This window comes from Saimiri boliviensis, chromosome 1, assembly GCF_048565385.1.
Source record: "Saimiri boliviensis isolate mSaiBol1 chromosome 1, mSaiBol1.pri, whole genome shotgun sequence".
Lineage (NCBI taxonomy): Eukaryota > Metazoa > Chordata > Mammalia > Primates > Cebidae > Saimiri > Saimiri boliviensis.
In genome coordinates this window covers 259,253,426-259,276,060 of record NC_133449.1, presented here as the reverse complement: position 1 = coordinate 259,276,060, position 22,635 = coordinate 259,253,426, and the positions used below count along the sequence as shown (strand labels likewise).

General features: G+C 37.3%; 1 protein-coding gene and 1 pseudogene across 5 annotated transcripts in view; one reads left to right on the top strand and one right to left on the bottom strand.

Moving 5' to 3' along the window:
* Window positions 1–22,635, top strand: part of NNT (nicotinamide nucleotide transhydrogenase) — a 92,232-nt gene that overhangs the window by 19,853 nt on the left and 49,744 nt on the right. For all 5 annotated transcript variants that reach the window (XM_074386054.1, XM_010336627.3, XM_003925878.4 and 2 more), the window contains 3 exons: window positions 1,592–1,680; window positions 6,111–6,298; window positions 22,457–22,590. In XM_074386054.1, the coding sequence (XP_074242155.1) occupies window positions 1,592–1,680; window positions 6,111–6,298; window positions 22,457–22,590 (411 nt within the window). The remainder of the gene's footprint in view (window positions 1–1,591; window positions 1,681–6,110; window positions 6,299–22,456; window positions 22,591–22,635) is intronic.
* Window positions 187–579, bottom strand: LOC104651027 (alpha-actinin-4 pseudogene; annotated as a pseudogene).

The following is a 22,635-nucleotide window of genomic DNA, read 5'->3' as shown; positions in this document are numbered from 1 at the left end:
TATGGGTTTCTTTGTTATGTCTTGATTCAGGATAACTTGGCTAAGTCCTGTCACTTTTACTTATTTTATTTACTCTTTTCTTCCCTCCTTCCCTCTTTTTTTTTTTTTTTTTTTTTTAACGGAGTGGAGGAACAGGACGGTGGGGCTTCCGCGGCCCCTCCTGGAGTCCGTGGGGGGTGTTCGGTCTGGGTCTCGGGGCCCTCACAGGTCGCTCTTGCCATACAGGGCAGTGGAGAAGGACTTGTAGTCGAGGGCACCAGGCACGGCATCAGGGCCCGGGTAGGGCGCCATGCAGGCGATGCAGTACTCGGCCTGGTCGGGGGGCAGCTCTCTCTGCAGCTCCTCGGCTGTGATGAAGTTCTTGTCCCCTGCCAGGACCTTGAAGGAGGCGATGACCTGGTCGGCTGTGTCCGTGTCAGTGGTCTCTCGAGACATGAACTCGACGAAGGCTTGGAAGGTCAGAAGGCCGCTGTGGTTGGGGTCGACCAGGCTCATGATGCGGTTGAACTCGGCATCACCCTGCCGGTCCTTCTCCACGTCGTAGCGCAGGCTGATGAGGCAGGCCTTGAACTCCTCGGGCCCCAGGCCTAGAGCCTGCTTATTCCCTCTGGTCATTCTTTGCTCCCTTTCCTGTAGACATCTGCCTGTCCCCAAACACACCATCATTATCAAGATCAGTTCACATGACCTCTGAGACACTGCCCAGAGCTCACTGGAGCACAGTCTGACTAGCCTAGTCTTTGTAAAGGCGGGGGAACATGTGGGCATGATGGGAGGGTGGGAATTTGTAAGCTTCACTGATTCTGTGGGTGGCATTTTTTTCTACAGGAACAAAGTGTTGCCTTCAGTTGATTGTTTATGAGATATATAAAAGGACTTCGGGAAGGCCCAATCCAAACTGGAGACAATATTGTTCTTTTATTTCTTAGAAGGGTGTGGGGGAGACTCTTGTTTCTGAGGAATTTTTTGGTTCTCTTGTTGCTGATCCTTCCATGATTAGGGACATTAGTTACATTGCCTCAGACTTACACAGAGTTGCTCAAAATGGTTCAGAATTGTGGTTGCTCAATAGCTGTTCCTTTCAGAAGCATTTTGGCTCACAATAGATGTTGGAGTAGATGTTTCACCAGTGTTGTACCCATCTTTGAAATGTGTTTTGATGTTTGATGAACAAAGAAAAACCTTAGAATTTGATAGGGTAAAGGTAGGTAGAATGCCACGCTGGAACTTTTAGTAGAAGAAACTTTCAGACAGTGGAAAAGAATCTGTTAATCTTCAACATACATAATGCTGATCATGCTTAGGTAGATTTTACATGGATATGCTGATTATTAGGCTGTTTTTAGTGAAGGTTGTTGGTCTTTGCTGGCAGTTGTTTCTTTAATAAAATTTTAAGATCAGCAGTGGTTTAGTTAAAAAATAGTCTATCTACTCCATCCAGTTATTAAGGGCTGATCATCGTCATCACCGTCAGCACTGCCATTTATTGATGCTAAACTTATACTATGCACCAATAATTGTTAGCAGATGGTTTTTCAGTATGAGTTGATAATGAGCCTTAACACATAACTGGCTCTGTCTTCTTTTCTAGATTCTGATAGTTGGTGGTGGTGTTGCTGGGCTTGCTTCTGCAGGTGCAGCAAAATCGATGGGTGCAATTGTTAGAGGATTTGACACAAGGTGAGTGACTGATATTAAGGTAAAAGCATTTTGTTTCAGGGGCATATAATGCTTTACTTAAAATTTATGCTTTCTTTAAATTTTATAGATTGAAGTCGCACATTGCTGCTGGTCTATAAGCTCTTTCCACTGAAAAATGTTTCCACTTTTTAAAAGTTAACGCAAAGTGAAAATATATTACTCAGCAAAAAAAAAAAAAAAAAATTGAGGACCCAGCCTCAGTACAGCAGAAATAATTTTAAAAATCCCAAATAATTAAACTAACAACTCACAGCTCTGTTTTCTTGGGTGGATTGACAATGGGACCAGAGTTCTCTCTAACCTGAGTTTCTAATGTGTTGCTTTACCATGTCCTATTTCTGTTCAGAATGCTTTTAGGCACTAGTTAGGGCATGAACAAAGATGTTTGCGAATCTGAAGAGAGTAAAATAGCAGGCTGAGTAGGGGGGTTGCCTTACCTTGAATAGATAGAAGCAAATAAAGCTGACTGACACTTCACCTGACTAACAACACATGAATTATTATTATTGCATTATTTATGCTTCCTGCATTTGATGTTAAGATAGAGTTGCATATATTTTTCTGATAATTTTTGAGCCCGTGAGTGAAAGTACTTGATTATGTACACTGTGTATTTCTCTGATGCTGACATATCACATTTTGCTAGATTGTCTTTAAAGAGAAGTTTGATTAAAATGCTTCATTTCAGAAGAAACTAGATACTGGATTTTATTAAATGTTGGTTGAGTACTGTTAATATGTGTTTTAATAATTTTTGAGGTTGAAAAATGTAGTTATTTATTATCAGCTGAGGGTACTGGAGGACTAATACTACTGTTAATCTTGAATTTTGATCAAAAAAGGAAAAAAAGCAAACATTCAAAGTTGGAAGAATGTGACTTTTCAGAGTAACGAATGGTCCATAAAATGTGGCTAATAGTTTTTATCTGGAGTTAAAGTGATATACTGATAAAAAGCTGTCCTGCTGAAATGAGAAAATAAGGTGTTTCCTAAATAACCAGGACACATACCAAGGATATCGAGAGTTAAGCATGCCATTGATCCTGTCATTTCATTTTTACTGTTTGTTAATGTGAAGTTTTCTCAAGACCTCCAAGCCCGTAGAAAGCAGGTAGTTCAAGTTTTCATTGCAGTGGACAGTAATATTGAAATGGAATACATGTATTTGACCTAAAGGTAATTTGAAATTTGGTGGGTGAACTACTGAGAAATTTAGTATGTTGATGTCATTTTTTAGGTTGTATACAGAATAGACAGCTAGAGTAACAGAATAGACAGCCGGAATATGGCTATTGCTTATATTAGAAAAATACAAAAACTCAATTTTTCTTTATAATTTATTAAGTTCATTATACAGGTATCTCAAGTATACAATGAAGAAAGATGTGGCTGTAGTGATACAATACTTTTCTAAGAATTATAGCTCATTAGTTACTCTAGTCACTATTTTGAGACAGGGTTGGTTTCATATGGTAAATATGAAACCCGTATGTATTGGAAAACACTTGATTTTAAATTCTTGTTGGAAGATTAAGTGGTATATATTTTCAGTTAAATATTCTAAAAACTTATAGACAGCTCATTGCTCAATGATTTTTAAATGATCTAATTTTTGAACTCTTTCAAAAAATAACTAGGAGATTCCCCTTTTAGCAATAGTGATTATCTTGCCTAATGCCTGTGTTACAAAGTTTAAATATATAAAAACCTTGCTTTCTTTCCTATCATAAAATAGTACATGATTATTCTTCCAATTCAGAAAAATATGAAAAAGCACAAAAACAGAAAATAAAATAACTTAAAGTCCCACTGCCTAGAGATAACTTAGTTTTTTCATGTGTTACTTCTTCTACATGTTAATTAAAAATGTAAATTTCCTGTTCCATTTACCTTTCTTCATTTAACAGTAGATAATGAAGATCTTTCCTTACCTGCAAATGTTTTTAATGACTACAGAAGATTCCATCATATAGAAGTACAGTAGTTTATTTTACTAATCCTCAATCAATGGATGTTTTTTGCTACATTTAAACAGTACTCTGTAGGTCAATATACACGTAGACACATACAGTAAGCCCTCTATCCAGGGGTTCTATTATCTGTGGGTTCAACCAGATCAAAAATATTCAGAAAAAAAGATCGTGTTTGTACTGAGCTAGAAACAACTTTGTTTTTCTTGTCATTATTCCCTAAACAATATGGTATAACAACTATTTACATAACATTTACATTTATTAGGCATTATAAATAGTCTAGAGATTATTTAAGCTGTTTGAGAAGATGTATGTAGGCTGTGTGCAAATGCTACACTGTCTTTTATAAGGAGCTTGATCATCCGTGGATTTGATATCAGAGGGGTGTCCTGGAACCAATTCGCCATGGATACTGAGGGATGACTGTATATCAAAGAACATACGTTTATGGAGATATCTCATTTTTCCTTAGATAAATTTTAAGGAAATATTGGGGTCAAAAGATATTCACATTATAATGTTAATATAGTATTTTTAAATGATGAAATTGTTTTATGGGCAAAGATGTAACAGCAGAGATTTAAAAATAGCTTATGTATCTCATGGACACATATTAATTATCAAAAAGTGCAGAGAAACACAAGGAAGAAAATGAAAAAGACTTTTATAATTCTATCAGCCAGATGTAATTGCTAGTGATATTTTGGTATAATTTCTTCAGAGATTTATATATATAACCTTTTTTTTTGTTGAGATGGAGTTTCACTCTTGTTGCCCAGGCTAGAGTGCAATGGCATGATCTTGGCTTACTGCAACCTTTGCCTCCTGGGTTCAAACGATTCTCTTGCCTCAGCCTCCCAAGTAGCTGGAATTACAGGCATGTGCCACCGTACCTGGCTAATTTTGTATTTTTAGTAGAGATGGGATTTCTCCATGTTGGTCAGGCTGGTCCTCCTGAACTCCCGACCTCAGGTGATCTGCCCACGTCAGCCTTCCAAAGTGCTGAGATTACAGGTGTGAGCCACCATGCCTGGCTGTATATAACTTTTAAACAAAATTTGGATCATTTGATATACATATACATATGTGTATATGTATACACACATACATGACACACACATATATATATATATACACACACACATACACATATAACATTTTGAATTCATTTTATTTCTTATTAATATTGGTAGACATTTCTGAAGCTTTTTAAAGAACTATATCCCTGTGGTTGCCACAAATGGAACACCAACTCAGATTGGCTTAAACCATAAGAAAATGTATTCTTTCTTCTAACTGAGAATCCAGGGGAAGGACTTCCTTTTCACATTACAGTTAGATGCTTCTCGGTGCTGTCAAGGACCAGTTTCTGTCACTCCTCTCTGTTGTCCTTGGCTTTGGCTTCCTCCTAAGGCTGATTCCACTGTGGTTGCAACTTTACCACCAGAGGCAATCTGGGCTACCAGATTCCTTGCTCAAGCCAGCAGAGAGAGAAACTCTCGCTCAACCATAGACTGTATATCCTACCCTTTATGCAGAGTTTTGAACATGATGGTTGCTAGGGATTTATTGGCTCAGATCCCTGTTTCCCAGACTTCCCTGATGACAAAGGAAGACCTGCAGTTCTTTCTAAAAATAATATAGCATCTGGCCTTCCTGCTGGAGATTATAATTCAGTGGATCCGGGAAGGGGCCTGGGAATTTGAATTTTTAACAAGTACCCTGAGTGATTATTGTCATTAGAGGGCTTGGGACTTACCATAGAGAATGAATATTGGTGAGTTACATGCACTGTCCACCACAGAGCTGAGGTCTTTGTTGGCTCTGCTTTTCCGACCAGGAGACAGTACTTGGGTAGCATTTATTTACTTACTTAAAACTGAATTAGTTTTACATAATTTAAATGTGTTGGCTTTTCACATTTTACCCTTTACTATCATTTATAGGTTACTTTTTGCAAACACAATTTAACGAGGACAGGGTGGGGAGCAAAAAAATTACATTAGAATAATTTTTTGTGGGAAAAGTCTCTAGTAAGAACAAATTCAGAATATTTACAAGTGAAAAACCTCATATTGAGTGATTTGAATGCTATCAAATCCTGATGTATATCAGATATCACATCATCATCCACATTGGGGTCATAAGGAGCACAGTTGGTTACTGGAGTTGGCAATTGTGAAATTGCTTTTGCAACTTAACTAAGTAGAAGTTGGAGTTCTCAGTAGTTTTTTTTTCTTTCACAAAAGAATATTCTTGTAAAAATGTAACTTGCTTTTAGAAAAAAAAAATCAGAACAATTAAGTACGAAATCAACGGACTCTTGACTTTTGAATATATAGTTTGTTATTCTTAAAAACGTGTATGTAAATGATAATCTTGACTTCTTTTTAGGGCCTAAAATAACTATGCTTTCCACTTTAACAATCACCCTAGAGCTGCAGCTTTGGAACAGTTCAAGTCTCTGGGTGCTGAGCCCTTGGAGGTGGACTTGAAGGAATCTGGTGAGGGACAAGGAGGATATGCAAAAGAGATGTCCAAAGAGTTCATTGAAGCTGAAATGAAACTCTTTGCTCAACAATGCAAGGAGGTAGACATCCTAATCAGCACAGCACTTATTCCAGGTATGCCATTAAGTAAATGGTTATTTTAAAAGCACTCTTACTCATTTTTTTTTTTTTTAAACGAGAGTGAATAATTGTTTAACAGAATTTTCTTAAGGAAGGAACTAGTACTTTCTATTACAAAAGTACTAGAAAATGAGAAAACATATGACAAAAATCACAGTCATTAATAATTTTCTTCAAGTATTTTTTCAGTGAATTTTTAAATTTTTTTGAGATGGAGTCTCGCTCTTATTGCCCAGGCTGGAGTGCAGTGGCGTGATCTTGGCTCACTGCGACCTGTGCCTCCCGGGTTCAAGCAATTCACCTGCCTCAGCATCCCAAGTAGCTGGGATTATAGGCATCCACCATCACGCCTGGCTAATTTTTGTATTTTTAGTAGAGTTGGGGTTTTGCCATGTTGGCCAGGCTGGCCTCGAATTCCTGACCTCAGGCGATCCACCCGCCTTGGCCTCCCAAAGTGCTGGGATTACAGGCATGAGCCACTGCCCCTAGCCCTTCTGTGAATTTTAATAGAACTTCATAGATTACTGTATGTACAATTTTTTTTGTGAAGAATAAAACACCGTTTATTTAGAAAAGATTATTATTTTCTGTTCAATTTTCTTTTATTTCACTAGCTTTTGGGGAGCAGGTGGTGTTTGGCTGCATGGAAAAGTTCTTTAGTGGTGATTTCTGAGATTTTGGTGCACCTGTCACCTGAGCATTGTACACTGTGCCCAATGTGTGGTCTTTTATCCCTCATCCCCATTCCACCCTTAACCCCCTGAGTCCCCAAAGACCATTATATCATTCTTATGTCTTTGTGTCCTCATAGCTTGCTTCCCCTTTTAACAATGCTTGGTTTTTCATTCCTGAGTTATTTCACTTAGAATAATGGTTTCCAACTCCATTCAGGTTGCTGTGAATGCTATTATTTTCTTCTTTTTTTATGGCTGAGTAGTATTCCATGGTGTGTGTGTGTGTGTGTCTGTGTGTCTGTGTGTGTATGTTTATCCACTTGCTGGTTGATGGGCATGTAGGCTGGTTTCATATTTTTGCAATTGCGAATTGTGTGATATAAACACGTATGCAAGTGTGTTTTTAATATAATGACTTATTTTCTTCTGGGTAGATACCCAGTAGTGAGATTGGCGAATCAAATGGTACTTCTACTTTAGTTCTTTAAGGAATCTCCAATACTGTTTTCCATAGTGATTGTACTAGTTTACATTCCTACCAGCAGTGTAAAAATGTTCTCTTTTCACTACATCCATGCCAACATCTGTTATTTTTTGAGTTTTAAATTACGGTCATTCTTGCAGGAGTAAGGTGGTATCTCATTGCAGTTTTGATTTGCAATTTCATGATAATTAGTGATGCTGTGCATTTTTTTCATATGTTCATTGGCCATTTGTATACCTTCTTTTGAGAATTGTCCATTCATATCCTTTGTCCACTTTTTGATGGGATTATATATTTTTTTCTTGCTGATTTGTTTAAATTCCTTATAGATTCTGGATATCAGTCATTTTTTAGATGCATAGTTTGTGAAAATTTTCTCCCATCAGTGGGTTGTCTGTTTACTCTGCTTATTTCTTTTGCTGTACAGAAGCTTTTTAGTTTGACTAAGTGACATCTAATTATCTTGCTTTTGTTGCATTTGCTTTTGGGTACTTGGTCATGAACTCTTTGCCCAAGCTGGTGTTTAAAAGAGTTTTTCCAATGTTACATTCTAGAATTTTTATGGTTTCAGGTCTTAGATTTAAGTCTTTAAGGATCCATCTTTGAGTTGAGTTTTGTGTAAGGTGAGGGGTGAGGATCCAGCTTCTTTCTTCTGCGTGTGGCTTGCCAGTTATCCCAGCACCATTTGTTGATGTCTGTACAATATTATATTCATAAGCAGTTGCCTTTGCTCAAACCCTTGATAAATTTGTTGTTAATTTATTTACATTTTCTTTGTTAAGATACTACCTTCTCCTTGTCGGAAATTCAAACAGTAGCAATAAATAAGAAAAAAATACAGATCATCTGAAGTTCTACCAAAGAGATGACTGTTACTAATATTTTGATTATTTTTTCCATATATGTGAGAGACAGATGGGGATTTTGTATGTATATGTATTAATGGAATTTTCAGTGTATTTTTTTTTACTTATGGAAATGACCCTTTGTTAGTTTTAAATTATTTCTTTTGACATGTTTTCAGCCAAATTGTGAGCTCTTTGATGGTAGGAATTACTTTCTAGTCCCTTTACGAATCTCCTAAATAGTATTTTGTCCTCAGTGCATGACTGATGTCAAACCGCAAGCATTTATTAATCAGTAAGCAGTGGCTTGATCTAGCAAGATTTGGGAGTGAAGAAACTCTCCACCTTTTGTAGTCTTACCTCTTCTCTTCACCTATCCTTTCCTTTTGTTAGTGAATAACGAATACCATGTTGACTCTAATTTTTTCCTTTCTGAAAGAAAGTGGGCCATATAATGAGAGCTTAAAGGGTTCATGGTTGCTTACGTTAGATCCTAGTGAAGGAGCCTCACTTGCTCGGAGGTACTGTGGATAATTAGAATTTGCTTTGTCATGAGGCTATGAAAGAGGAGAAACTCTCCTCTGGCACCTGACCTGACAACAAAAAGCCTGGCTAATATAAACCCAAGGACAAAGAATTGATTGGCATCAGATCTGTGAGCTTGTGGGGGAAAACAAGCCTCCCAAGTGTGTTTTTCTTTTTCTTTCTGTCCTCTGTGATAGGTGAGCTGGTCTCTCCAAATACCCGCATCCCACCAGGGCGGCTAGATGAAGCAGACAGGCAGGAGGGTGATATGGGGGTCTCAGCAGGGCTCAGCCAATGGGAGCATCTGTAAGTGTAGAAATGAGGCCTGTGGTTGATTCCTGGAGGTGCCTGCAGATCAGACAAGCCATTGGATCCAGGACAGTGTTTGTGAAATCTGTCAGTGAAGACAGAACTCATGCATAAGCAGTGTCAGGAGAGCACTTCAAGATTCATCCTTTCCTTCTGTGGCAGTGGCTCCTGGCTCAGCTGTTTCACAGGTGGCTCTGAGGAAGAAATGGGGTGACCTATGCTGCAGCCACCATCTGACCTCTGAGAGGCAGCTGCGCATTGGGGAGAAGTTAAGAGAGGATTAGATGTAACAAGTGGCCAGTAGAGGGTGCTAAAACATTTACTCATGGAGTAAACCATGTGGATAGGAAGCTAGTTTTAGTCAACTCATACTGCAAAGAACTAGGGATAATTTGAACAGAGTATACAGATTTATTATTGATTAAAAAGCTAGATGTAGGTGATAGTACTCAAGATTCATTTTATAAAAACACACTGACTTTCAGGGCCTTCCCCCTCTCCATAATATTTTAGTTTTTATAAGGAGCTTATAGTCAGTGTACTTTAGTAAAAGGTCAGACTTCAATCTTGAAGACTAGTTGAAGAAATTTTATTAATCTGTTCCACTAAGCCTTCTTTGCTTACTGAAGCCATGATCTTCACATTAAACTTTCAGAAAGTTCTTGATCAGTACCTCAGCTCGCCCTCAAGAGCCTTTACTTTCTTTTGAAAAAAAAAAAAAAAAAAAAAAAAAGTTAATTAGAATATTATACGGAAAAAGGTGATTTTTCTAAAGATCTTTCCTAACTCTGGGGCACTGAAAATGGAAAGCACGAGCATTTAATGAAAATGACTGAAAGAGTACATAAAGATACAAATGCCCTTTGGAAAACAATGTCCTTGGGATTTTATCTTTACTGGTTTATGTTCTGAGCCTTTGCCTGGGTCCCCTGATGGTGTATCTGACTCTTGAATGACTCTTGGAGCAGAAATTGTTCTGCAGTTTTCCTTGAGTGGATTCAAAGGGGATTAAGTCAAAGTCAGAAATTCTCTAAGCTAAGATTTATAGACTGAGATCCCTGGAAGGCTGGACTGAAGACCTGGCATGGATAAGAATGTTGAGAGGCACACACAGGTAAGTAGTTCCAGGGAGAACTTTATGGAGTTGGTACATTTTTATTGTCCTAGGTGTACATCACTTGGTGGGCTTGAAAAAACAATGACCTTGACTTATATAGATTGTATGTGGAATGAGATAGTTCCGTAGCTATTTAGTTGTTATGCCTGATTTTTTTTTTTTTTTTTTTTTTTTTGAGACGGAGTTCCGCTCTTGTTACCCAGGCTGGAGTGCAATGGCGCGATCTCGGCTCACCGCAACCTCCGCCTCCTGGGTTCAGGCAATTCTCCTGCCTCAGCCTCCTGAGTAGCTGGGATTACAGGCATGCGCCACCATGCCCAGCTAATTTTTTGTATTTTTAGTAGAGACGGGGTTTCACCATGTTGACCAGGATGGTCTCGATCTCTCGACCTCGTGATCCATCCGCCTCGGCCTCCCAAAGTGCTGGGATTACAGGCTTGAGCCACCGCGGATCAGCATCTCACCCCTCTGTTGGGTCGAGTGATGGGTTAAAGGTGAGAATTTCACTGAATGCAGGTAACTTGAGGATGGGGCCCAGTTGACAATCCTGCTTTGTGGTGCTGAGCACACAAAAGAAAGCTCTCTACTTTCCTGTCCAGCACCTTGACCTTTGAGGCTACCGTTAAAAAGTAAGGCAGCCCTGCTCTCTGGTAATGTTCAGGCTGTGCTCATAATCTTTTCTGCTAAGCCTTTTGAGACACAGATTTTTTAGCATCCCTAATGATCTGAAACCCTTTTAGAGAGACTTGTCATAGACATAGAATAATAATCAGGCAGGGATGGAATCAGGTTGAAAATCTGGTAAGTAGTTAGGGAGGGGAACATGGTGTGGGGTGAGAAGGAATTATGATGTCTTTGCACTGACTGTGTCTTGGGCAAATTTCACCTAAGTTCCAATGAGAATGAAGAGAACTGTGGAGCACATGCTAAGTTTAACCTGACAGAAACTACATTTTCCATTTAAAATCTTTCTTGATGACCACTTAATTAAAAAATCATGAGCATTGTAAAGTCCTATAGCTTCCCAGCTCTCCCTTTTCCCACCTCAGGCCTAGCCCTCATTAACTTAGGGGAACCGTAGCTACTCTAAGCCCTGAGTTTTTGTTTAGCAATGATGATGGTAGCTTGGACGACTTGGGTTCCTAGCATCTTTAGATGAAGCAAGGCATTGAAACTGATCAGAGTTGGATCATAGCCTCCCATTCCTCAGTTACCTGTGCTATGAAGTTTGCATTCCTTGGAGGTATTTCTTGGCTTTCATTTTCTGATCCTGACTTAGCTTTTGTGTTTCATGTTAAACTAATGTCTTGCTTTCTTGGCCTGATTTCAGCCATGTTGACTGCTATGAATCTCCTCAAGTGGGCCAAGATATTTTTATGCCTTTGCACATATTGCTCCTTCTCTTTGAAATGCTATCCTTGTCCTTCTCTGCTTTTTGAAATTGTACTCAATTTAATTATTGCATCCACTATAGTTTCTATTGTCTCCTGCTCAGCAGTAGTGTTCTTTTTTCTGCACTCCGAGCACTTTGCTTGTGCTTCCTATTACAGCAGTGCTTAGTCCCATCACTCCTCAGTTGTCTTGTGTCCCTGTGAGTGCAGCAGGAGTCTTTGATTTATGCCAGTGCTTGCATAGTGCTTTGTACACAATGGTGGCTTAGTAAATGTTGCTGAACTAATAATTCTGAACTAATAATTTATGAACTAATAATTCTAGATTGTTCCTTAGGTCTTGATTGTTACAGTTCCTCTCATTTTTTCAGTGCTGTCCACCAATTCTGATAAAACATTCTTGGTTCACTTTTGGATAGGAACATTGCAGAGGCGAATTTAAGCCTGGCAACTTAATGTTCTTAAACTATTCAAAACTGGGACACATGCCCAGTCTGCAGTTTGAGGTGGTTGGCTAGCTAGACCTCTCAGGAGCTAGAATTAGGAAGTAGTGGAAGGGCTGTTTAGGAATTAGAAAGTGTCCTATCAGAGAGGAAGGAGCATATTCATTGCTTGATAGTAAATTAAAATACCTTACACCTTATGTACTTGTGTCTTTTAGGCACAATCCAGATTAGGGTAGCAATGTTTTTTTTTTTTTTTAAATCTATACTTGTTAGGATCTGTAAAATATATCCCTTAAAGGGTGTGGACTTTCGTGGTGATTTTTCACGTCTCTGGAGAATTGGGTGGGAGGTGTTTTCCTCTAATATACAAGGTCCTGACATATATGGAATCTGAAACGTTGCAGTCTCCGGGAATATCAACATTTGTTCTCCATTTGTCTTGTTGAATTTATCTTTCATATGGAGTGGAAATATAGTGCAAAAGAATGACTTTCCATGGTAATTGTTCAAACTTGTGTGTTCAGGCAAGGGAAAAATTGATACAAGAATAATTGATACTCTCCAGTTGTGTAAATCCACAAAGAAAGTATTGTTTTGATGACTATCTAACGTTTTTCCCAAAAGTAAGGATTTATTATTCTTTCTCTTATTCTATATGCCTTATGATCTTAAAGAACAAAACTGTCTGCTAGATCAGTGATACCCAACTCTTTCGGAATTACATTACTTTTTTTTTTTTTTAGCTATCTGATTCATGTTCTGTAATTCTCTCCCTTCAATGTATTTTGTAATTATATAGACTTTTGTAATATTGTTCTATAAAGTTTCATTTGTTTTGAGAATATTGAAGACATTTTGAAGAACAGAGAGAAACTTAAGTGTTGCGACATCAAGGGTTGGTAACCACAGGCTGTCTATACACCTCTTCATAGCTTTCAATAAAGACAGAACATCTTGTCATCAAGTGGAGAATGCCAAAACTGTGACATTTTCCATTGTCATTTATCAGTCTTGATTTCTTAGGGTGTATTTGAGCATACTTTGTGAGTGATTGGGCCAAATTTAACAAATGTTCTGTTAGGAAAATTTATGACATATACTTTGGTTTGGTTTGTTATTTCTCCAGAAGTATGTTGAAATGTTGGTATGCATTACACTGTCCTTCCTGGCTTTCCCTGGGTTGTAAAGGACTGGGAGGCTGAGACTCTTTCTGCCAAAGTAGCACAAATAGCATGACTGCTAATGTACTAGTACTTCCCTACCATCCACGTTTCCGTATCTCTTTCCTTCCATTTTCCCTATTGAGTATTAGTTAGGGTGGTCTAGCCCTGAATCTATGATTTTTGCTGTAACAGATTAATCCAACAATGTATAATGGCTTTGCTGTTACAGAAATTTACATGTTGCTTAGTAATAGCAGGTTCAACACATTGGTGGGCATCTCTTTTTCATATGGTCATCTGGGGATTCAGGTTATGACAGCATTACCATCATCATTATGAGGCTATGAAGGTTGCTCTGGCACTCTCTCTATTTCAGCCAGCTAGGGAGAAAGGGGGATGGAGGCGTGTGGATGAAAGGCCAGGAAGTGGCACACATCACTCCTGCTTTGCGTTCTTTTGCTAAGACTTAGTCACGTGGCCAAACCTAACTATGATGGAAGCTGAGAATTGTCTAGCTCTGTGCCCAGGAATAAGAGAACATAGTATTAGTGTGCTAGGGCTGCGATAACAAAATACCACAGACCTAGTGCCTTAACCAACAGAAATTTATTTTCCTGTAGTTCTGGAGGATAGAAGTTTAAGGTCAGTGTGTCAGTGGGTTTAGTTTTTCTGAGCCTCTCTGCTTGGCTTGTGGATGGCTGCCCTCTTGCTGTGTCCTCACATGCTTTTTCCTCTGTGTGTGAGGACATTCCTGGTTTCTTTTATTAATGCTTCAATTTTCTCTTCTTTTAAGGACATCAGTTAGATTGGCCTAGGGCCCATCCTAATAGGCTCATTTTGACTTAATCACCTCTTTGAAGGCCCTGTCTCCAAGTACAGCCATATTCTGAGGTACTGGGGGGTTAGGGCTTCAACATAGGAATTTTGCAGTGGGCACAATTCAGCCTATAAGAAATACAGATTTTTGTGCACAGCTAACAGTCTCTTTTCTCTTTCCTGATTTGTAATTTTAGTTAATGTTTAATCTGTTCATTGGAAATCAGAGGAAGGGTCATAGATTTAGAGCCAGATGGAGTAGGTTCAAATTCTGGTTCTACTGTTTAACAGCTGATTTGTTTCTCTGAACATCATCAGATTCCTTACCTCTGAACTGTGGATAAAAATTTCTACCTTGTAGAGTTGTTTTGAAGAATACATGAAGAAAAAACCCAGTGTAGGGCTGGGCATAGAGAACATTACTGTAATTCTTTCTTCCATTGGTAATGCCTTGTCTTCTGGATGGTACTCAGGACTACAAATCTTATTGACTTTTGCAATAAAAGTGCAGACATTCTCAAGGATTATGTGGAACATCGAAGATGGTCCCTCATGAATCTACCCATGAAGTTACATAATCAATATTTATTAGATGGCAATGTGGCATGGGTTTCCCTGGGGAGAAACATGACTTAATTGTTTTTTATATGAATTTTCTGAAGGTATCCATTTTATTAAGGCTCTTTTCCCAGTTAACCTCATTCTGATCTAAGTTGAAAAACATGAGAAAGAAAATAAATAGCACTATTTCTATTTTTTTAAAACACTTTTAAACTCTTCTGTATTAACAAAATAACAAAATCAGAATGTGCAATACAATTTTATTGCATCATTTAAAAAAAATGATTTTGGTAGCTAATGTACATCTGTACACATCTTGGAGAGAATTCAAAGAATGCTGTAGTTTCTATGAGAATATTATATATTGCCTTATTTGTGCTACCATTTAAGTTTGGAGAATTGTAGCCTATGAAACCATGGTAGAATCTTAACTAATTTTGCTTTTTATTTACACAGAATTTTGTAGCTATGAGATGTAAATTATTAAGTTAATCCTTTCAAAATTTTTATAGATATGTTCTTTATGACATAAAAGGTTGTTTTTAGGTTTTTCCTTTAAATAGATCTTCAGGGATTTCTCTAATCTGCTAAAATATGCTGTTCACTAATCATATTTCCTAAGTATTACATTTAGAAATATCTCTAGGCATCCGGTTTGTAAAAGCCAACTATTTGCCAGCCTGACTTTCTGTCTGGTTCCTTATACAAATAATTATGCAGACAAAGTTTTCTTGTAGTTCTAAGGATAAAGCTCACATATAAAGTACTCTGCTTGACTATTTAAGCTTGGGCCAGAATCTCTTTAGGTTCATGAACACAGCTTTCATATCTATGATAAATAGAGTGGAGGGGTTGCCCTATGTACTATGGAGCCAGCTAAATCAGAGACTCATTGGATAATGGATCAGTAAATTAGATATTCAGCACTTTCTTGCCACATTCTATCTTTTACATAATCAATTATCTCTTATTCTTATATGCATAATATATATATGAAAACCCTTTTGTCCTTGTCTGTAACATTTTAAAAGCTTAAGACTATTTTAACCCCACCGGTGATTTTGAAATGTTAAAAGAGCTTTTGGTACGGATCTGTTAGGATTCCTTTAGCTGCCAGAAAGAGAAATTCTAATACATCTTGCCTTAAGGTAGGTGATTTCTTGGGTTCTGTTAACAGAACAAAGTCCAGTTATAGCTGTGAATAGGTGTGGGCTGGGAGACCCTGACTGCGCTCCTTCTTATTCTCTGCTTCGCTCTCCTCTCTGAGTTGGCTTCCTCAGTGCTATGCAGAAGGCAGCAACGATTTCAGGCTCCAGTGTGTACAACACGTTACCTAGAGGACAAGGCAGGCCAGTGCTGATGGCTCCCTCTTGAAGAGCAAGGAAACTTCTTTATCAGAAATTTTTAGCAGGTTTTCCCTCATTTTTATTAACCTTGATTGGTTTATGACCACTGCTGAACCAATCCTTGTAGGAAGGGCAATGAGATGCACCTTGGCTTCCACCTGGATTTCTGAACCAGTCACTAATAAGGTGATAAGATTGCCCTTAGGTCTTCCAGGCCTGCCTCTGGAGCAGTGATATGATTTGGCTGTACCCCCACCCAAATCTCATCTTGAATTGTAGTTTCCATAATCCCCACATATCATGAGAAGGACCAGGTGGAGACAATTGAATCATGGGGACAGTTTCCCCCATCTTGTTCTTGTGATAGCAAGCTAGTTCTCATAAGATCTGATGGTTTTATAAGGGGCTTCCCCCTTCAGGGGTTACTCATTTCTCTCTCCGTCCGCCATGTGAAGAAGGATGTATTTGCTTCCCTTTCTGCCATGATTGTAAGTTTCCTGAAGCTTCCCCAGCCTTGTGGAACTGTGAGTCAATTAAACCCCTTTCATTTGTAAGTTACTCAGTCTTGGGTTGTTCTTAATAGCAGCATGAGATCAGACTAATACAAGTGATTTCTGAGGTCATGTCTCCTGAAGCTTGTGGACTGGGTAGATAAATGGAAATCAGTGTAGTGACAAAAGGAGGAAATAGATACTGAGTAGATAACTAACAATACTCTGTAACATTATGTTGTTATAATGAAGCTTCTTACTGTGTAAATGCTAAAGTTCAGGGTATCTTTCTTTACCTGCTCTATTTTACGTTTAGTCAATATAGAGACTATATTACATTAAAAACTGTCCTTATCTTGTTCATGAGAAATATATTTTGGTTTGGATAAATAGCTCTATAGTTCATATTATTGTGAAGTTAAGTATCTCATGTTCTTGTTAAAGCAGAAAGTTTTGTTTTTTTTCTTAGACCCTCTAGTTTGATGCCTTGCAGGCCAGGAAGTTAGGAATTTCCCCATCTGATTACATGCGGTTGAATAATTTCAGTAAATAATGCTGAATGCTCCTTGGAATCATTATACAATTTTGTGGTAAACCCATTTTATCTTCATGTCTTGTTGTTTTTAATATTTTTTTTTGTGGTTTCTTCTTAATTAATTTATTTTTTCTTTTTGGTGTGATTAAAGTATCTGTGAGGGTTTGGTTCTTTTCACATTAAGAATCTAAGAATTTATTGATTTCAGATGATCATGTTAGGCGTGATTCATTCACAAAGATACATTACAAAATTTTCTGGTAAATCTTTAGCCTTTGGTATTTAGTTTAAGCTATATAACTCTTTTTGAATTTAGTGCTATAAAGAAGCCAATGATATATTCTTTTGCTACATAGCAATGAGTTGTTAAAGCTATTTTTAGAAATCAGTAATCTTTTCTTAAATCACATACGAGGAAAAACAAAAAACAAGGCAGAAGTTAGTTTTTCTAGCAGCGTCTCATTTTAATACTTTTAAAACTGCATCTTAGTATTCATTTATTGAGAAAATACATGGTTAGCAAAAGATACTATGAATCCAGTAACATTTAAGAATGAATTTATGTGAATCACAGACATATGTGCATATATCAAGAAACAGTACACATGCATGAGGCATTTTTTTTCAGTCTACAGTCAATTCAGAGTGCACATGGAGATTCAAGGATGCCTTACACTAATCTGTGGTACCCTTACTCACTCCAGATAACTGCCAACCAATTGGGAAACTATAATTCAGATTCGTACATGAGTGCTTTAAATACCCAGCTCTTTTAGTAATGAAATTGTTGACCAACCTTTGAATGCAGCCACTTTCAATTGTAAAATATTAGACCCTAGAGCTCTAAGTAACATTTTTCTCTCTTCATCCACCCTCCACATGGGAGACACTAAGTAAGTATTAGTTATGTCAATGAATGAATGAATATTTGAATGATGACTGTGAGAGCTTGACGTCCTACAATTGTCTTGGCCAAAGTGTGGAAATAAATCCCACTGAGAGGAAACTCAGTAACCCTTCCAGGAGAACTCAATGTCCATGAACCAGAAGGGAGCAGGAAATATTTCACAAAGTTGGATATCATGCCAAATCCTTCACCCACTGTTGATATTGTGCCAGAAAATATTTCTTAAAAATTTCTCTCCTTGTTACTTTTATTCTGTCATGGTGATTGATTTTTTTAAGGGGGCTGATTTTAGGAAATATAATGATCTTTTTGTGTATTTTTTGCAGATAAATGATAACATTAATAAAAATAAATTTCAAAATGGGGAAAAGCCCAATTGGGCCTTAAAAAATACCTCTCATTGGCCTTCTTTTATTAATTTTCCTATTTCTTTTGCAGTTATATCCCAAAACATCTGATGTGCTCATTATTATTTTCTCTTTTATAAGTCTTTGTCAGAATGATGTGTTTATTTTGTCTTTTATATCTAGGTTTTTCAACAAGTTGTCTCTGGGGTGTAGAGGGCATCTCTGTATATTTGAAGGATTTGCAGTACACATTGGATATATTCATGTCCATGTTATACATGTGAAAAATCTGGACACATCTTCCTGTTTAGTTATACCTGTGTCTCCCTTTCTTAGTGTTTTGGTACACTCCTTGAAAGACTGTCCTAACTGCATAGCTTTATTTGTTGTAGAAGGGAGGACAGAAGTCAGGCTTTTCAATTAGCAAGTTAGTAGGGTGGAGTATTTCTAAGTTCTTCCAGTATTCCTACTACCAATTCTTAAACTACCACTTCTCCTTGACTTAAAGGAGAAACTGGTTGTGATTATCCAGGAGCATTTTATTTTATTTTTAAAATAAAAATGATATGTGGCTTTTATTAGAGATGCTGTAGTACAAAGTAGAAAATAAAGATCACCTGTGATGTCTCCACATCATACGAACAATTAACATTTTTTCTTTGTTTTTACTGGTTTTTGCTGAATTTTCCATTTGTATTTATTGTTCACTTATCTATAGGATTATAGTGTTTTGTTTTTGTTTGAATTTCTGTGAGCTTTTCATCAATTTGTGTCTGTTTTTTGAGGATTGTAATATATACATACATTTTTCATATTTAAATCTATTGATGTTTTCTTTTGTAATTTTCTTCATTGCTTTAAGTTTAGGAAGTGCTTTTTTTATCCACAGACTGGAGAGATACTCACCAGGGTTTCCTTTTTCCTCTTTGCTTTCACTTTATGGATTAATTCTCTTCTTTTACAATTAATTCTTATCTTTCTAGAGTTTAATGTATAGTGTTAGTTTTGGGTGGATATTTTTTACCCAGATATCTAACTAATCATCTTATGACTTTTGTTCTTCGTTGTGTAGTGCTGTATTTATTATGCATTAAATTTTATTATATTAGGCTATGAGGGTAAGATAGTATTTTGAAATTGTCTTCTCAGTCTTTCTCTCTCTGGACCTGTTCTTTTGAGGTTTTGCTCATCTGGAGCTTTTATTTACTACCCTGCTTCTTTTTTGGCTTTATTTTTTTTCCCTTCTGTTTTTAATTTCTATTTCTGCACTTTCCAGAATTTTCAAAAAATTAATCCACATGTGAGTGCTTGAAGGCAGCTGCACTGTAACATTCATCATTGTATTCCCTGTAGCCCTTATTACATTTTTTTAATTTTAAAATTAAAACATTTGGGAGATAAGGAAAAGCACAGAGACGAAAATAGTCTCATCACTTGAATATACCCTGATTTTGTTAAATGTTATATGATACAGAATTTACTACAAACTGTATAGCATATGTAATGTACTATATTATATAATATTAATCTATGTATATATAACTGAGAAACACTCATGTATATAAATATATATCTAAACTTATGTACTATTTTGTTATGTGCATTTTACTTATAATAATTCCATGTCTTTAAATACTTTGTGTGACTTAAGTAAAATTTTAAATTTGTTATAGTGATATCCTTTAGTCTGTATACCAAATAAATTAACCTATGTGAAAGAATATGCTATTGTTTTAAAAGTGATTGAATTTCTGAGCAATAATGGAGAAAAAACACCCAACTAATCTCTGTTAAAATGCAAACCTGTATGTCTGTTTTTCAAAGTTGGGTTAGCCACTGCATGGTTGTTTTGTGGAGGTTGAATGTGTAAAATGAGAGGAGACAAATGGGTTGTATATTTTGATGTTTTTAGGGAGCCTAAAAATGATTTTGGCCACTTGATGTCGGCAAAGTGGTAGCATAGTTCAGGGACTCATTCTTAGCTATGGATGTCTCAGGAAAAGAAGGAATCCCAGACATCTAGGGCAGGAGAAATAAGTTAGATGCCAAATAAAATGCGTGCAATCATTGGCCAAAGTTGGGTGCAAATAAGGTGGGAGGAGAAGCTGTGGTTAACAAGAGGCTGGTAAATGGAGACGAGGCTCTGGACCAGAGAGTAGGGTTGGCGATGACAGCAAATACCTGGAAAGTACAGATTGCGCTTTAAATATGCCTGTTTATGTGGAGGCAGCCATATGATCCATAGCTTTAAATCACTGGAGAGCTGAGCAGCATGAAGAATCCTCAGACGGATGTGGTTTGCTTCCTGAGATTCTCATGGCTGAGTAAAGTTTAGTTAAGTATTCAAGGTGCCTTTGTTAGATTACAGTAGGGAAGGTAGAGGAAAGGAATACTTTCAGAAAATTTTGAGAAGTGGCAAAACTACCAGCACTTCAGGATATCGTCTCTGGGGAAAATGTCTCTTGATGCTCTTTATTGGAAACTCAAAAGAAAGAACCAGAGATCTTCTAACAAATCATAATGGCAGCGACCCCAGTGTGGCTGGAATAGAAGGTCCATTGGTGCAGTTTCGAGAGGTCATGTTAGAGAAAGCACTTCACCCACGGTGACAGCCATTCAGTCCCAGGAGCTGTAGGATTGGATTTTATTTCAAAACTATAAAGTTTATAGCAGAAATAAGGAAGTGCTACATAAGCACTTTACTCATATCTTCACAACCTTTTATTTCCACATGTACTACAAAGGTTATCCTTCCTTTTTGAATCATATGTATTCTAGTCAAGTGGATTGAAAAACATTTTAGTATGAGGTACATTTTATTTTAAATCAATTTGCATTTATATATTGGCAGTATTTTTACTAAAATTCTGTAAACACAGAATTAAAAGCTTTCAAAAGAAGAGCTTATCAGGCTATTAATACTCTGGTTTCTTTTTATAAAAAAATTTTTTTTTAAGACATGGAGTCTCACTCTGTTGTTCAGGCTGGAGTGCAGTGGTGTGAGAATCGTTCACTGCATCCTTGAGCTCTGGGGCTCTAGTGATCCTCCTGTCTCAGCCTCCTGGGTGGTTAGGATTATAGGCATGTGCTACCACGTCCAGCTAAGTTTTTTTTTTATTTTTGTAGAGATGGGGTCTTGCTATGTGGCCCTAGCTGGACTCCTGTGCTCAAGTGATCCTCCGTATCTCAGCTCCTCAAATTGTTGGGATTATAGGCATGAGCCACTGCACCTGGCTGTGCTCTACTTTAACACTACTAATCTCACAAGTTTATCTTTTGCTTTAGGTATTTCCATTGTTTTATGAAATGTGAACATGATAGCATGCTGACAGTATGAGCCCCTGTTGAACATATTGATGTATATTAGCTTGAAAAGTCCTAAGGTCTGGGGTTTCATCTTCTGTGTAAGAATTAGTGAACTTTTAAAAAACACATTGTGAATTAAAAATGTGAACTATTAGTGAGGAGAATGCACACCATGAGAACAGGTACTTTTTTTGTTTATTTACCACTGTATTCCTAGAACCAGGCATAACTAGGGCTTGACTCACTATAGACACGAGTACATAGTTGTTGAGTGGGAATAAATGTATGAGGGACTCCTAAATCTTTTGGAGTTGTGGGTTTCCACTGTTTTGATCTCTTGGCATTTTCCCGTCTCTCCTCAAAGTTTTCTCGTTAAATTATGGTAGGTTAATATGATGTGTCAGAAAATCTGGTGACATATGTTAGGATAATTGGCAAGTTTCTATTTTGTAATTCATAAATTAGTATTAACTGTATCCTTGACATTGGTGACCTTTATGAATTGTTTAGTTGGGTGGATATAGTTTCCACAGTGGTTTATGATTATGATTTTTTTTTAAAAAAACACTCAAACTGTTTAATTCTTTGTGAATGCTGTGGTGTATAAACCAGGTAGAGAGAGCAGTGCTGAGATTCTCTTGCTGAGCAGATGGCAGGGCCTGCTTGCCAGCCACATAGCTCCTTCCTGCACACTGCCTTCGCAGCACACGCTTGTCATATTTTTTTCCTTAGGAGAATGCCCAGTCTCATTCATGCTATGGTCTTTCCAAGAGAGAGTTAAAATTTCAGACGTTAAATTCCTGAATGCCCAGAAACTACTGTAATAATTAGACTTTAAGGCTTTAGAAAGTGATAATATAACTTGTGCTGTTTTCTTTGATTTTATTAGGTAAAAAAGCTCCAGTTTTATTTAATAAAGAAATGATTGAGTCAATGAAGGAAGGTTCAGTTGTTGTGGATTTAGCTGCTGAGGCTGGTGGAAACTTTGAAACCACAAGGCCAGGAGAACTCTATATTCATAAGGTACAGCAAAATGCATTTTCTATATGCATTCACTTCTCATGTCTT